Genomic DNA, 16,198 nt, shown 5'->3' with positions numbered 1-16,198 from the left:
TTAGGGGCTCTTCCATCGTGTTCTGCGTGAGGAAATCTCTTTGGCAAAGCTTGTGAGAATGAAGCCAGAAGAACTGGTGTCTAAAGAGCTGTCCACGTGGAGGGAGCGGCCGACAAAGCCTGTGAGTGCCAAGGGAGGGGCCGGGGCGCTGGCCACTGGGCCCTTCTAGGTCTCCAGGGGTGAGGCAGGAGTGAAGCCGTCTGAATGAGAAGGTTTAAGGCTCTCTGTTCTTTTCATCTCAGGTGATGGAGTCTAGAAATAAGCTGCACAGTGAAAATAAAAAGACCACCACTAAGCAGGAACCCGTGCCTGACATGGAGGATTCTCCACCTGTGTCTGACTCAGATGTAAGCCTTAGGGATTTCCAGAGAGAACAGGAATTGAGTAAAAGTAATCTGTTGCCAGGGGGCTTAGGTCTCTGAGTTGTTGGGCCAGACCCTGAGCTGCTAACAAGCAAGCACGGTGTGCAGCGGCTCTTCCTAGCAGAGCTGCTGCTGTGCTGTTACTACACAGATGGAGGGAAGTGTGACCCGCTCAGCCCTTCCCTCTTCACCTTGCAGGAACAGCAGGAGTCGGTGCGAGCCGTCCCGGAGAAGAGCACCGCGCCCCTCCTCGACGTCTTCAGCAGCATGTTGAAAGACACCACGAGTCAGCACCGGGCACATCTTTTTGATCTGAACTGTAAAATTTGTACAGGTGAGATTTGTAATTGGGGGCATGAAACTTTGGAGCTGAGGCTTAGCTTCCTTTTGTTGAAATGACTGATCCTCCTAGTGGCAATTGTACTGAACCCAAGCCTAGCAAATTGAAAGACCAGAGTGGTTTTCTGAAATTAATGGAGTTAAACTCTATCTTTAGAATGTGCTTTTATTATTATTATTACAAGAAATTATCTACTTGGGGGCAAGCTGTGCTCTTGAATATGTGGGATTTCTCAGGAAGGCCTTCGTCATGTTCTTCAGGTCAGGTTCCATCATCAGAAGATGAGCCGGCTCCAAAAAAACAAAAGCTGTCGGCTTCTAAGAAGGAAGAGCCAAAATCCAAGTATGAGGCCTCTCCCTCTGAGCCAGTTCTTAGCTCCGCTGATGAAATGATATCAGAAACTCTGCCTGAAAATGCCTCTGAGCCAGACCTGGAAAGTGCTTCTCATGCGCACTTGGAGAGAAAGTATTTCCCGGTGCCACCAGGAGACAGCCACCCAGAACCCTCCAGCCTGGAAGGCCCCTCCGGCCCAGCCACCTGTGGGGGCACAGTGCTCACCACTGTCACGGTATCCGGCCGAGACCCCAGGACTGCGTCAAGTGGGTCGTGCACAGTCACGGCCCCTGCGGCAGCCCGCCAAGATGGTGCTCACACAGTGGAACCCCGACAAGATGTCCTGAAACCTGCAGTGACCTCGGTGACGGTGCCCAAGTCCATACTAGCTAAGCCGTCCTCATCCCCTGAGCCCAGATACCTCCTGCCTGTGCCACCACCACCACGCATCAGGTGCGTTCTGCATGTGTAGTGTGAACAAGCCGTGACTTCATTTCCTGCGGGTTAACAGGAGTAACAAAGGGGAGAGATCCCCTAAGTTCAGCTCAGATCCACCAAGAATACAACTTCGCTCTGATAATTTGTGTAGGTGTGAGAAGCCTGGCTTTAGCATGGTTATTCTAAATCTACAGATCTTGAAAACTGAAATGTGGCCTTACGGTCATTCGGGTTTGTTGCCTATTCAGTTAATTTTTTCTGGACCAGGATGTCTAGAGCATCATGGTTACAGTGGCTAATTTGAAGAAGCTACTAAAATTTGCAGGAATTTACTCTGCCTTTGTAATTCCATAAAATCTTCATACTTTGGAAATTGAGCAGAGAGAAAAATTAATTTTCTCTGGTTTTGTTTTACAGCCTCTCCGAGTCAAGGTCCCCTCCAGAAGGAGATACAACCCTCTTTTTGTCTCGACTCAGCACCATTTGGAAAGGATTTATTAACATGCAGAGTGTAGCGAAATTTGTCACTAAGGCGTATCCTGTCTCTGGGTGCTGTGACTATCTCAGTGAGGTTAGAACCGAGAGTGAGAGCAAGTGTGTGTGTGCGTGCACTTGTGTGCATGTGTCTTCCTGCTGTGACTATCTCAGTGACGTTAGAACCGAGAGAGCGAGTGTGTGTGTCTGTGCGCACTTGTGTGCACATGTGTCTTCCTGCTGTGACTATCTCAGTGAGGTTAGAACCGAGAGTGAGAGCGAGTGTGCGTGCACTTGTGTGCACGTGTCTTCCTTAGCTGTTCCGACCTGATGCTGGGGTCACATGTATGGCAGTCTTCCAGCAGAGGGTCAGCATGCATAGGACCCAGTGGAGCCTGCTCTCATAAACCATCAGGTTAAGCAGTTTGGACACTGGTGGAAAGTCGAATGAGAAGTTGGGTGTCCCAACGTTTATGAAAAAGCGAGATGGTTTTCCTCCTCCCTCTGTCTAGCAAGGGTGTTGAGACAGTGTGTGAGCCACTCCCAGCTGGAGGCGTGGCAGCACGTGTGGACATGCAGCAGCTCTTTGCTTTTCCAAAGTCAGTGTGAATAGCACTAATATTTAGTGCAACCTTAGCGAGCAGAAATAAGTCACTTCTGGATCATGTCTCAGTCCTTACTGTATGGACGTGCTCGTGACACATAACCTAGAAACGTTCTCAGTTTGGCAGAAGGCCATCATGTCACGCTCATGCTTGGTAACTCCTAATCCTGGATGCTAACCGAGGAACGTTTAGTGCTGGTGTTAACCATGTTCTGTGGAAGAGTTGTGCTCTTCTTGACTCTCGGGTAGTTTGGTGCCTTGAAGTTACTACGTCAGTCTAAAGTGCTGCGGCTATACTGGTCGTTTACTCAAAGTACGTTTTGTTTAGGACCTGCCGGACACGATTCACATTGGTGGAAGGATCGCACCCAGAACAGTTTGGGATTATGTCGGCAAACTCAAATCTTCTGTGTCTAAGGTACCTGCCATAGTCTAATCTCTGCGCCTGTGGAGGAAGGAGTTTGTGTAAATGCAACTCTTCCTTTCACTTTTCATCTTGATGGGTTAGTACTTGAAACGTCAGCCTATAAGTTAGTTAAGTAGTACTGGGTAAATGTTTAAAATTACATTTATAGCAGGATAACTGTGTGTTTGGGTAACACGGTGATGGCAGTTTTATTATGATTTATGTTAATGTGTGTGCAGTTCAAGGTTAGCGAGAAACAGAATGTCTCCTCATTATTTCTGTGACTGAGGGAACCCACAGGTGCCGGAAGGCAACTGGCTTCCAGGAGGCCTGGCGACTGGCTTCCAGGAGGCCTGGGCCCTGGGTGGACCTGGGGGCTCTGAGCCCCTGAGCTGCGGCCGCAGCTGGGTGTGTATGCGTGGGGAGGGCTGCGGTTTTCCTCAAGCCCACACGGGGCTCAGAACCTCTGGTCTCATGGAACCTTCCCATGATGGAGCCGCATTGGCTCTGGTGTAGATCGTGCAGCCAGGTGATCGGGACCACCGTCCCCACAGTGCACGCCCACGCTGCCCTAAACCTGCACTGCAGCGGATGATGTATCGGTCCGAGGACACTACGAGTGGGGCTGCTTTGGAGACAGTGGGCTAGAAGCACAGGTGGTCTTTAGGAGATTCCTGCTGAAACTGGGTTGAGTCCAGCAGCCGGATACTGGAGCTCCTGCAGCCCCCCACCTGCATCATCCTGATGTGCTGGGCGGCAGGACTGTGGGGACCGGGCCAGAGAAGCACTCGGCTCATTTCAGATGATCTTTGAGGTTTAGAAGCACAGGCGCCTTCTCCGACCGGCCCAGGCCAACGCTCTCTCGTCCTCTGTTTGTGCTGCAGGAGCTGTGTCTGATCCGCTTCCACCCTGCGACTGAGGAAGAGGAGGTGGCCTATATTTCTCTCTACTCCTATTTTAGCAGCCGCGGCCGCTTTGGCGTTGTAGCTAATAACAGCAGGCACGTCAAGGACCTGTACCTCATCCCACTGAGTGCTAAGGACCCCATTCCATCCAAACTCTTGCCCTTTGAGGGACCAGGTAAGCGCCAACTTTCTGAGTGGTGACTAGACACACCTGACCCCACATGTCCCTTTCCTGCCAACCCCACGTCCTGCTGAGCTTGTCAGACAGATCTGCTACCTCCCCCAGACCATGGCCTTCTAGCAGCAGAATGAAGGGAGTGCACACGGAGCCGAGTGAGCTGCAGACCTCGGCTTCTGGGGCACCAGGTGGCACTAGAAATACCCTTTCTCTTGGCATGAATTGTCTTAGAAAAGTGCTGTGAAGAGAGGAAAACCCACAGCATGCAGCCAGCCTCTCGTGGCCTCAGGTCACTGGAGGCCGGAGAAGAGCCAGAGAGGAAGGTAATCCTCGAGGTGGGCTTGCGGGGATGCCTGTGCTTACCACACAGCTCAGGAGTGAGGAAATGCCAGGGGGGCTCCGCTCCTTCCTAGGAGATTGAGGAAAGCTATTCTGGGTTTGTTCATTCCTTAGAAAGTGGTACTGTTAGAGGAGAACTTAACAGATTAGTCTTAAACAGCTCAGACTTGTCCAGGGTTGAGGGTGATTCCAAGGGGACATGGTTGTGAGGGTCCAACTCTTGTTAACCCCTGAGAAGAAGTCCACATGACTGAGTTACACACTTGGCAGAGGATGCTCATGTTGAAGTGTCACCTTCGCCATGAACTCCCCAGAGGATGGATAAACCCAAAACATGCCATGTCTGACGCACGGTGAACGCTCTTGAGCAGTGGCTGAATGCCGGGCCATTGCTGGTGCTACCTACACTTGTCCTTGGCCCTGTCACCAGTCCCGGCAAGTGCTCCTGCCACAGCCACGTGCTGTACGCAACCGCATCTAAACCTAGCTGGGCCCAGCAGGGCTGCTCCGGCCAGAGTACAGCACCCACACGCATGTCCTGGGTCCTGACGAGCGTGCTCCTAGCACCTAAGGCCCACGGTGGTACGGCTTGGTGTCTGTAATTGTGAGGGGGAGATACCTGCTGGCACGCTACAGTAAGTTACCTTATTGCCAAATATATTTTAAAAGCCAAGAACTTGAGGGGACCTCTCCGTATCCTTGGGGTGAAGAGATGCCACCCCCCATGGTGGCAGAAAGAACCTTGCTGGAGGTTCTTGGAAGGCGAGCAGCTACGTGAAGCGTGCTGGCCCGCTCCCTGGATGACTGTCCCGAGTTCCTGAGGGTGAAGACGAAGAAGCTGGCCTCTCAGGCCCCATGAAGAGCCTCCGGTCAGTCACCAGTATAGAAGCTCGAGTGGAGGATGTAGCCTAAGCATGAGTGTAGGGTTCCCTGGTAACACAGACGTAGGCCTTCACGGAGCTGCAGGTGGGATTCGCCGCTTGCCTTAAGCCAGGCTAAAGCTCCTCCCGCTGCCCCAGCTGCAAGGTCCAGGGGGTGAGCTTCTCAGAGACTTAGCTGTCAGGGGAGTAGGCTGGAGGCCTGTGTGGAGATCCCACCTGGGCAAGGCTGCGAGGAGCTGGGCCTGGTGCGTAGGCAGGAGCCGCAGTGGGGGCAGCTCAGCTGGTAGAGAGGCAGGGGTCGCACAGGACGCTTCTGAGGTGACGCAGGGACATGGAGGGCAGTGGGGTGGGGGGTACTTGCCTGATCGGCTAAGTGCGATGGGCACTGACCACTGAGACCCGCTCGGTGATCGGCCAGCTGCACCCCTGAAGCTCCGACCCCACCTGAAGGGGCACCCGAACGACCCATAGACTTCCATCCACAGTAAATATGGGACAGGAAGAGGAAGGGTTTCGGAAACGTAGTGATCCGTGAAACTGATCCTACAGTTTTAAAAGATTTTTTTTTTTTTTAATATAAGGGGCTTCTCCATCTAACTCTCTTTAGCATATATTCTTTTATTCCCCTGATAATCGTTATTGCCATCAATATCTGTGTACATTCTCTACATCTCCCCGCTAAGCAGCCTCAAGCCCTGGCCAGGTGATCTCTCTGGCCTGCTTCACGTATCCATAGCATGGCACCCTCTAGACCCAGATGTTCGTGTGTCCTGGTTTCCTGTGTGTCGTGTGTGTGTGGGTGGTTGGAAGGCTGGATGCGTGTCCTGGTTGCGTGTGTGTGTCGTGTGTGCACACATCTGGAAGTCTGGGCATGGGGACACTCTCCCGTCTCAGAGGTCCCTGTCCTCCCAGGGTTCGTCTCTGCGTGGCGTCCCTTGAAAGCACCGGCCTGGTCAGAGGGTGGCAGGGCATCCCTCCGCAAAACAGCCAGCGGACTTGAGTATGTGCCATCCGGCAAGTACGGCGGTCCACAGCCTGACGGGGCACCCTTGACTCCCACCGCAGCCCCGCTGCGGGGAGCATCCGTCCCATTCTCCCAGGGAGTGACCTGCACTGCCCCGTTGACAATTGCCTGAGGTCACACACCCAGTAATTGGTTGTGCCAGGGTCTGCAGCTGGCCATGCCTGTTGTGCTCAGTCTGCATAGTCCAAAACCCATGCCTCGGTGGACACGGGGCTCTGGGAGGGACCCGCTATGTAAGCAGGAGGAGAGAGTGAAGAGGAGGTGAGGCGGGGGGTACGGAGGGTGTTGTGGAAGAGTGTGACCGGCTCTACCTGAAGCTGGTTTGTGGAAAGTCATTTCATACCCATAGAAAAGCTACAGGTGCCCTCACGCCCTGGACTCAGGGGCCCAGTAGATGTTGTCACCATGGGATTCTCCCCAAACTCTTGCCAGTCACACTTGAGAAGCAGGACACAGAAGGTGCCTAAGCTGTGTCCTGACCCAGGGACTCTGTGTACACCTGCCCCTTGGCCAGTGCTGCGTATTTTCCCAGCATCGCACTCCTGACCACCCACAGGGAGCGTGTGTCCACACATGGCCCCTCCTTGGCCCACACGCCACGGGTCCACACAGCTTGTCAGAACACACTCAGCACGCTCAGCTTCTCTGAGGACGTGTTTGTGCACATCTGTAGCATTTGTCCATTAGAAATGCCAGGTTGTCTTGTGTCATATAGTGTCATTCTCAATGACCTGACAGCAGTTTCAGCAGACACCTGGAAGCCCGAGTCTCAGGCCCAGCTGACTGTCTTTCCCACTCGGGGCGTTAGTGGAAGCGGCCTCAAGCTGAGCTGACATTGGACGTTCATCTCGTATAGTCCCCCTGTGACCCTGACAGGCACGGACCCAGGCCGGGGCTCCCCGTCACTCCCAAGTGACTCGGTGGGGCGCAGGCTCTCGCCGGAAGTGCCCGTTAAGTGGCGCCGGGCTTCCAGGAGGTGCACAGTGCGGGGGCACCTGGGGGCACCGTCTCCCCCGTGCTGAGTGCAGAGGGCGGTTTTCCTGGAACCTGTAAATCCCGCGGTGCCGTCTCTGTACTCCCTTCTGCTTTCTAAACTAGCTGGAAACTTCTATGAGGTGCAGTACTGTCAGGTAAGCGCTCCTCCGTTTTCCTGCGTGTGTGTGAGTGAATCAGTGGCTGTGCACACATTGTCCTCAAAGTCAAGCACGGTATTGAATTCCATGTACCGCTCTTTCTCCTTCGAAATCAATAAAAATATTTCATGGAAACCAGTCACTGTTTGTTTGAATTTGAACCATTTGGTAGCTCTTGGTACCTGTCTCAGGTCCTGTGATGGAGGACGAAAGCCTCTGCCTTTGCTTTTTATAAGAACACAAGCCCCCTGTGGGAGTGCGGCCCGGTGCTGCTCTGGGGGCGCCCGGACGAAGACCGACCACCCTCTCCTTTTACCCGCAACGTGCGCCAAGCCCGGTGGCTGTGTACGGGTCTTAGGGAGAGGTGTGTGCGAGTGAGTGTGTGCGAGTGTGGTGGAGGAGGAGGGTTGGGGGCGGTATAGTGTCTCCCCTGTATTTGCCACGCCCCCTCCTAGGCACGTCCTCCCTCAGAACTCTGGCCTGCTAACTCCCACACAGTTTGTTTGGCAGGAGTGAAAATTTTGTTTTGATGGATTCAGACCATATGAGAGTTTTCATTTTAAAAAATGAACAGAGTGCCAGATAGATTTAGAGGTAAATGCATATTCTGGTAGTTTCGGGGTTAAGGGGTCAGCTTTCAGATGGTTTAAAACTGAGTTGGCCTGCTGTGAGGCCTGAGGTGCTGGGGGCGGCCCAGGGCCTCGCCTGCAGCCTTCACCCTCCCTGGCACCCCCGTGGCTAACACGCCGGGATACAGATCCTAGTTCTGTATCTTGTGTCAGAAGGTCAGTTGGCCCACGACTCTGCAGATGTCCCGGGTCCCTGGGTTTGTCCACTTTCTCTGCACGGGTCTGACTCTAGCCATGGAGCCTAGAGCTAGACACCCATCCCCCGAGGAAATTCAGGGATGCCCACCTACAGCTGAACAGGCTGGTTTGACCCACGCGGCATGCCCCGAAGACTCGCGTGCTCCGGCATTCCAGACGGGGTGGGTGCCGACACCCTTGTTCCCAGTGATGGCTCCTGGAAGTGGAGGCAGGTACATTCAGCAGCAGCTCCCGGGGTAGCCTCCCACCCACCCTCCTGCGTGTTCTCTCTCTACAAATTAGAAACCTAACAGCAGTCCTCAATGGGCGGTGGGTAGGAAGCATCTCTGCTTCTAACAATGGACAAAGGGAGGAACTTGGCCAAAGCAGAGAAGCAGCCCTGTGCCCTGGGCTGGAGCCCCCCGTCTCCGCGGCCGCCGCTGCTCTACCCTCGAGCACCCTCTCTCCAGGGGAGCGCTGGCAGCGGGCAGGCCCGCACGCGGCCCTGGCCTGGAGTCTCCCCAGATGTGGGCACCTGTTTGGTCCTGCCCACCGGCCCCCTGCCTGCCACCTGCCCTGTGGCCACATAGGCCATGGTTGAACCCGGGGTACACCCTCCCCTCAGTGAAGCTGGATCCTAAAGCCCAAGGCAGATGAGCGAGTTCTGCTGTTCTGCAGACGTGCACTACTGAGGGGCCTGAGGTAACTGCTGAGGGGCCAGTTACACGTCAGATATTCACGAACCGTATCATGAACACACAGGCAGACGGATGGGTTTTTGTGACCACCCAGTTTAAAGTCTTGGCAAAATTAAAAAGTCACACGGATGCAAGTCTGGAGCTTGGTTCCAATCACAGGTCTGTGCAGATGAGGTGGTTGGGAGTTGCTGCCAGTGTCCAGAGAGCTCGCGTTCTCCAAACAGCCCAAACAGCCGTAAATCCTGAGTCATTTAAGCACCATCTTGCCTGTGATGAATAGGGCAGAAAGGTTGGACTCTGCAGAGTGGGGCCACCAAGGTTAGGGGTCAGCACGTTGAACCCTCGGGGAGTTGGAGTTGCAAGGGCACACTTCACCAGAAGCTGAGACCAGGTCTCCCTGGCGTCAGCACAGGGACTTCCCCGCCACGCTTGCCGACCTGAGACTTGACCCTAAGCCACGGCCCTCTGCGTTGAGTAGTTGCGTGGAGGACAGTCGTGGTGACTTCCCTCCCAAGGCTCCCAGCCCTCGCTCATGCCCGCCCACCCACGTGGCTGAGCACATTCCTTCACTTTGGCTCAGATGTCAGGTTCTTCAGGGAGAGCCAGGCTAGCGGGGCTCCGTGGGGCCCCCTGTGGAGTGCAGGCAGCAGGCGCCTGGTCCGGAGTGGCCATGAGAGCCGCTGCAGCAGCGGATCCTCCCCAAACTGGATGGAGCAAGCAGTCGAATGTCGGATAAATCGCCGTTACAGTGGGAGAGGTGCCATTCTAAGTTAAAATATCCTCGAGTTGTGTTACTTAGGAAACGAACTTGATGGATTACCCTCCAGGTCTGCTGAGCAGGAACGTTTGGATGTGATGCCCCGTGTGGGTTGCCTGACCTTCCAGTCCCCACTCCCTCCTCTGCCAGCCTCCTCCTCTCCTGGATACACTGCTGGGGGGGGGGGGGGGGCGGGCAGGGAGAGAACATTCTGGAAGCCGTGTCTCTGACGAAGGCGGTGGTGAGGTCCTGGTGTGTTAGGAGTGGATGTCTTCAGTGGACATCTCTGCTCTGGCACAGGAGCCTAGGACGCAGGAGGCCTTTCCACGCGGTTGGGAGGGAGGGTAGCACTGTGCTGTGCCCAGAGACGCGGTCTCCCCAGCTCACTGTGGCACACCTGATTTTCCTTCTTGGGGCCGGATGGGCCATCTACCACCCTCTTGTGCTCGCCTGTCAACCCCTCTCTTGGAATTTGGGGAGATGAACAGACATTTTAGAATTCTGTAATGGTGTCCAAAAACAGTATTTGAAGTGACTTGTGATCATCTTTATAACCAAAAAGACTGGGGAAAACTGTACTGATTTTCAGTAAGTAAGGGATGTATATACATTCAGCATAAATATCTACGTGCTACTGATCAGTCGAATCTGTACAATTTGACTTTATCTTACACTACTGACATGATTTTTTGTTTGTGTATCATTTCTCCCTAAAATTATTGTTCTGTGACTTGGGTTTTTTTTGTTTGTTTCTTTTTTGATGTTAGGATTATTATGAGTGTGAGGTGGACAGTTGATACTGAAATATTAACATGCCTGCTAAAATATACGGTTTAGAATGGAATGATCTTTTTTTGTTTAAGAAATTGCTCTCTTTAAGAACTACCCTGTGCCCAGAACCCCCACGTGTTGTCCGCTGCCAGTTTTCTGAGCCCCTGGCACTTGTGTTTCGGCGCCGTGTCCTGTTTACAAAGACCATGAGCATCACTTAGCTCTGGTTAAGTTAATGTTAATTAACTAAATGTCCTCCTAAACCCAAAAGAACACCTATTTTAGCCATTTCAGTCAGCACAGCCCTTCATTCACTGTAACCTGGACACCGGCCGCTAGCGAACTTAGCTAACGGCGTGTGTGGAGGTGAGCATCACAACCACGTTGTACAACTGCCCCCTGAGTGACCTCTAGCTGAATTTATGGACTGCAGCTCCTAAGTTAAGGACAGAGGGCTGTGCAGCAAGAGGCGAATCAGAACAGAGCTAAGATGCGGCTGAAAAACCCTCCTGGTGCGGACGTTGGCATAGCGGCCTTCGCCGCGTACAGCTGCCCTCTGGCACCGGAGCTGGGCGCCAGGCCGTGGTCAGGGCCGTGGTCGGGACGCAGGGGCCGGCGCGGGTGGCTGCATCCGCGGGCCTTCGCAGTCAGCTTCACACACTTGGTTTTACTTTGCCCGTGAGTTTCATCCGTCTCCCTGTCCACCCGCGCCCACGCCCGCCCTCAACAGGGTTTGCGTCTGAAAAACAAAGACTGAAGTTAGATTTTTAAATGTGCACACATATTTTGTTTTTCAGGTCTTGAGTCACCACGTCCCAACATAATCCTGGGGTTAGTGATCTGTCAGAGAATAAAACGTCCCTCCAATGCCGGAGAATTAGATAAGGTAGAGGAGAAGCGGAGCCGACTTCAGACCCAGGAAGAAATGGAGGTTTCAGCCTACCCCAAAGTGCCTGCGGCCCCGCAGTCTGAGAGGAAGCCCCCCAAGTCCCAGGTGGGCTCCGGGGACACGACTGTCACCACCACCCCCCCGGGGTCTCCCCCACCGCCACCCCCGCTGCCGGAGCCACCCAGTGCGCCTGCGTCATCGTCATCGTCAGTGTTGAAGATCCTGTCCTCACTCAAACCGGGAGCCGCGGGCCCCGTCCCGCCCCCGCCCCCGCCCCCGCCCGCGGCCGCACCTGCCCCAGCGGCTGCCCCCTCTGCCAATTCCTCCACCTCGAAAACAGCCTCCCCCCTGGAGCACATCCTGCAGACGCTCTTCGGGAAGAAGAAGTCATTTGACCCCCCTGCCAGGGAGCCCGTGGAGACTGTCCCGGCCTCCCACCCAGAGGCCAAGGCCAAGGCCGATGGCGGGCTGCCCGCAGCGCCTCTGCTCGATCCAATTGTCCAGCAGTTTGGTCAGTTCTCAAAAGACAGAGCTTTGGAGGACGAGGAAGACGACAGACCGTACGACCCCGAAGAAGAGTACGGTCCTGAGAGAGCCTTCGACACTCAGCTGGAGCGCGGGAGGCGCCCCGACGCCGAGAAGGCCCCCGACGCCGCCGAGCGGGAGGAGGTGGCCTATGACCCCGAGGATGAGACCATTTTAGAGGAAGCCAAAGTGGCCATCGACGACCTGCCCAACAGAATGTGTGCGGACGGGAAGGGCGGCTCCGCGGAGCGGCCCGGGGAGCCCGCCGCCCCCTCCCTGGTGGAGCAGCAGAAGATGATCGAGGAGCTCAACAAGCAGATTGAGGAGCAGAAGCGGCAGGTGGAGGAGCAGGAGGCGGCGCTGCGGCAGCAGAGGGCGGCCGTCGGGGCCTCCATGGCGCACTTCTCCGTGGCCGAGGCGCTCATGTCGCCGCCCCCGAAGGCCTCCCTGCCCCAGGCCGAGCTGTTCCCGCCGCCCGAGCAGCAGACCGCGGGCCGCCCCGCTGCGCTCCCCGGCGCCCCTCCCGCGGCGGGCCCCGGCTGCGACCCGCGGCAGAGTCGGGACCCCCGGCAGGCCCGGCGGCTGGCGGAGCACTGCGAGAGCGAGGCCGGCGCGAGGCCGCCCGCAGCCCGGGACGAGGGAGCGGAGGCCGCCCCGACGGCCAAGCCCGACGGCCCCAGGCCCGAGCGCTCCGAGCGCTCCTCGAGCCCCGCGCTGCCGCCGCCGCCCACAGACAGCGCTCCCTCGGCGGGCCCGGGCGGCACGGCCAGGCCTGCCCGCAAGGTGCTGCTGCCCACGCCCCCCAGCGCCGCCTTCCAGCCCGGCTTCCCTCTGCAGAACGACGGGCAGAGTTTCGCCTCTCCGTTCTCAGGTCCGGCGTGTACCTCTCAGGAGAAATCGGTTGGCTCGTCCCAGTACGAGGATCCGAGAAATGCTCACTTTGCTGAAAAAAGTGACCACCCGGCAGCTGAACCTGACGGAGAGCCGCAGTGCAGACCCGGTGAGGGGGCCGCCACGTTCCCCTCCGCTGGACAGAGAGGAGGGGGCCCTCCGCCCCCGTCTCAGGCCCAGCGTGAGCCAGCACCGCGCACTTTCGGCACGTCGGGGCTTCATGGCCCCAATTTCCAAGGACCAAGGGGGCCAGTCCCTCCGTTTCCAGAAGAGAATATCGTCTCTAATAGCGATGGGCCCCGAGGGCCTCCGCCGGCTAGATTCGGGGCCCAGAAGGGACCCATCCCTTCCCTGTTCTCAGGGCCACACGGGCCACCCCCCTACGGGGACAGCAGGGGTCCCTCCCCCTCCCACCTGGGGGGGCCCAGAGGAGCAGCACCACCCCAGTTTGAAGACCGAAAGGACCCCCACGGGGAGAAAAGGGAATTCCAGGACAACCCGTACGATGACCTGCCCGGGCCTCCCCCTCAGCTTGAAGGACCCGAACAAGCCCAGTTCATGGGAAGTAGAGGCACGGCGCCCTTCCAGTTCGGAGGCCAGAGAAGGCCTCTGCTGTCACAGTTTAAGGGGCCCCGAGGGGGTCCCCCACCTTCTCAGTTTGGTGGTCAGAGAGGCCCCCCCCCTGGCCACTTCGTGGGCCCAAGGGGGCCGCATCCCAGTCAGTTTGAAGGACCCAGAGGCCAAGCACCAAATTTCATGCCAGGACCCAGGGGGATGCAGCCTCAGCAGTTCGAGGAGCAGAGGGTAAGCTCACCCCCGAGATTTGCCAACCCCCGGGCGCCAGCACCCCTTCCGTTTGGCGGACCGAGAGGGTCTGTGCCCTTTCCCGAGAAGAGCGAGCCCACGCCGCCCCGCTTCCACTTCCAGGGCCCGCCGGCGCCGGGGCTGAAGCCGGCGCCCAGGCCGCTGCTGGAGCTGCCCAGCCACCCGCCCGGCCACCCGCCGCCGCACAGGCCGGAGCGCTGGGACGAGGCGCCCACACAGGGCCCCGAGGCCGATTTCCGCGAGAGCAAGGGCCACGAGTACCGGGGCCAGGCCTTCGAGGGGCGGCCGAGGGAGCGGTTCGAAGCCGGCCCCAAAGAGAAGCCCCTGGATGAGCCCGAGGCCGCGCTGCCGGAGAGCCGGCCGGGCCGGGCCCTGGAGGAGCGCCGGCGGGAGCGAGGGCGGCGCTGGAGCCGGGAGCGGGACTGGGAAAGGAGCCACGAACGGGGCCGGCACCGCGACAAGGACCCCGGCCGCGAATGGGACCGGAGCCGGGAGCGCGGCGCAGACAGGGACCGCGGGCGGGAGCCGGAGCGGGCGGCCGAGTGGGGCCGGAGCCGGGAGCGCAGCAGGAACCGCGAGCGGGAGCGCAGGCGGGAGCGGGAGCGGTCTCGCAGCAGGGAGCGCGGCCGGGACCGGACCCGGGAGCACGGCCGGGAGCGCAAGGACCGCAGCAAAAGCAAGGAGGGCGCCCGCGACCCCAAAGCTGAGGCCCCTCGCGCTGCGACCCCCGCTGCGACCTAGCGGCCGCGCTGCCCGAGCCCCGGGGGCCGCCCTCCCCTCCGGAGGAGCTGGCGCCGGAGCTGCGAGCACGCCGTTTGCAAAGAGCTATGGACTGAGATGCAGGATAGAATATTCTGCACATCAAAAATTACTGTAATTTTGTGTATAGTGGTTTCTTATAAAATTTCACATCTTTACAATTCTGATGCTTTTAAAAAAAAACTAAGAACTCAGTATTTCCATTTAAAATTACTGAAATGGGAAAGTGTACGGAAGCATATTGCTTTTTCAGATTATAAAGTTATCTTTTCCAATAACTTGACTATAGTAAATTTTAAGGGAATTTCAGTGGACCTTAGAGCCATACCGTTACTGACATCTCATCTGTATCTCTGTTTCTAAAAGCTGCTGTCACAGGCTCTGCGGGAGCACGCAGGCCTGGGGAGGGGGCCTTCTGCTCCTCCCTGGGAGGCTGAGAAAGACAGAGCTCGCAAATGCGTTTTTCTTTTGTCATAAAGAAATTTGAATTACAAATTTCGACCAGGAAACAAAACATTTCTTAGTTTTGCTCTGTTTTTGTATAACACCTTCTACATTTTTTTTCTCAAATAGGATTAAAAGCAACATCTGAGTAGAAATTGTTGCGTTTTTTAAATAGCAATTTATTGAAAAAGGTGTATCCTTTACCAGCCTAAAGAGAGTGAGAAAAGAAGCCAATTAAGTGTACTTTAAAACAGGGGGGGGTGGGGGGTGGCTTTGATTTGAATAATTAGGAGCATTTTGTTTGTGAAACTTGACCATCCGAGCAGCCCGTCCTGTGGCCCAGGGAAAGCACCAGCTTTTCCACCAGACTATTACACTGTCCGGTGATGCATTTTAAAGTTTGTCGTTGAAAATGGAACAGTTATTTGTGTGAAGTTTAAGATGGAAAACGGTGACAGTAGCTCTAGCTCGAGAACAATAAGCCAGGAGGCTGTTGACCAAAACAGTGTCCTGCTCCTTGTCGCGTATTTTCAAGTACTTCCGAAGCGGGAAATAGAGAAAACCTTGCTAATTTATTTGACTGTACAAATACACTTTGATAATTTTTTATATTTTCATAAACTTACTTTTGCAAGTGTAAAGTTAGAGAATTTCATTCATTCTTTGGAGTCTATTCCATTGTACATCACTACAGATTTTTCACTTTCTAGCACAAATGTTCAAATGATAAAGACACAGAGAACTCAATGACTCAGTGGTTCCAGACCAAGTGTCAGTAGGTTCAGTTGCATTGACGTGGTGTCAAGTTCCAACATCTACTATGATGTGAAGGGTTTTTTACATGTATTACAAATTTTTCTAATTTAAATACACAAATGTAAAAATCAAGTGTGTTTCTTTAGGTTTACTTGATAGAAATTTCTGTAAATTGTATTTTATATTGCAAAGTATGATATCACTGTACATTAAAACACGCAACTCCATAGGTTTTGTTACTTGAAGTAGAATAAATGTCTACAGAAGGTTTTCTGTCCCTCATGTACGGTCACTTTTCCCTGTTGGGACTTTGGGGCTGGACGGGCTGCCCTGGCGGCTGATGTGCTCCCCCACCCGCACCCCTGCGCCCTCCCTCGGCAGATGTTCTATGCTGACGACCCCCAGACCACTCTGCTCCGCATGGCTAGACGCAGCCAGTGCCCGGTGCTGCCGTGGCGGGCTGCTCGGGGAGCACTGCTAAGCAGAGCGGGGGCCTGGGCCGGGCGGCGGCCGTCGCGGTCCCTTCGGGTGCCTACACGCGTGGCGGGGGCCCTGCCTGTGAACTGCAGCTAATCCCTGCTGCCCATAAGCAACCTCCACCTGGTGACCCCTGTGCCAGGGCGTCACCTCCTCGGCATGTGCATCCCTGACTCCCCGGTG

At 55.8% G+C, this 16,198-nt stretch overlaps 1 protein-coding gene across 8 annotated transcripts in view; it reads left to right on the top strand.

Annotated features, from left to right (window-relative positions):
* Nucleotides 1-15,808, top strand: part of DIDO1 (death inducer-obliterator 1) — a 49,406-nt gene extending 33,598 nt beyond the window's left edge. For 7 of the 8 annotated variants that reach the window (XM_049100329.1, XM_025470641.3, XM_049100328.1 and 4 more), the window contains 8 exons: nucleotides 5-121; nucleotides 243-347; nucleotides 561-696; nucleotides 963-1,488; nucleotides 1,891-2,044; nucleotides 2,880-2,969; nucleotides 3,842-4,037; nucleotides 11,247-15,808. In XM_049100329.1, coding sequence (XP_048956286.1) covers nucleotides 5-121; nucleotides 243-347; nucleotides 561-696; nucleotides 963-1,488; nucleotides 1,891-2,044; nucleotides 2,880-2,969; nucleotides 3,842-4,037; nucleotides 11,247-14,320 — 4,398 coding nt within the window. In that variant the 3' untranslated portion in view covers nucleotides 14,321-15,808. Of the gene's footprint in view, nucleotides 1-4; nucleotides 122-242; nucleotides 348-560; nucleotides 697-962; nucleotides 1,489-1,890; nucleotides 2,045-2,879; nucleotides 2,970-3,841; nucleotides 7,557-11,246 lie in introns of those variants that run through there. The other variant, XM_035705605.2, reaches the window with a different exon arrangement.
* The last annotated feature ends 390 nt before the right edge of the window (nucleotides 15,809-16,198 follow it).

Source organism: Canis lupus, chromosome 24, assembly GCF_003254725.2.
Source record: "Canis lupus dingo isolate Sandy chromosome 24, ASM325472v2, whole genome shotgun sequence".
NCBI classification, from domain to species: domain Eukaryota; kingdom Metazoa; phylum Chordata; class Mammalia; order Carnivora; family Canidae; genus Canis; species Canis lupus.
This window is presented reverse-complemented; position numbering and strand designations above follow the sequence as displayed.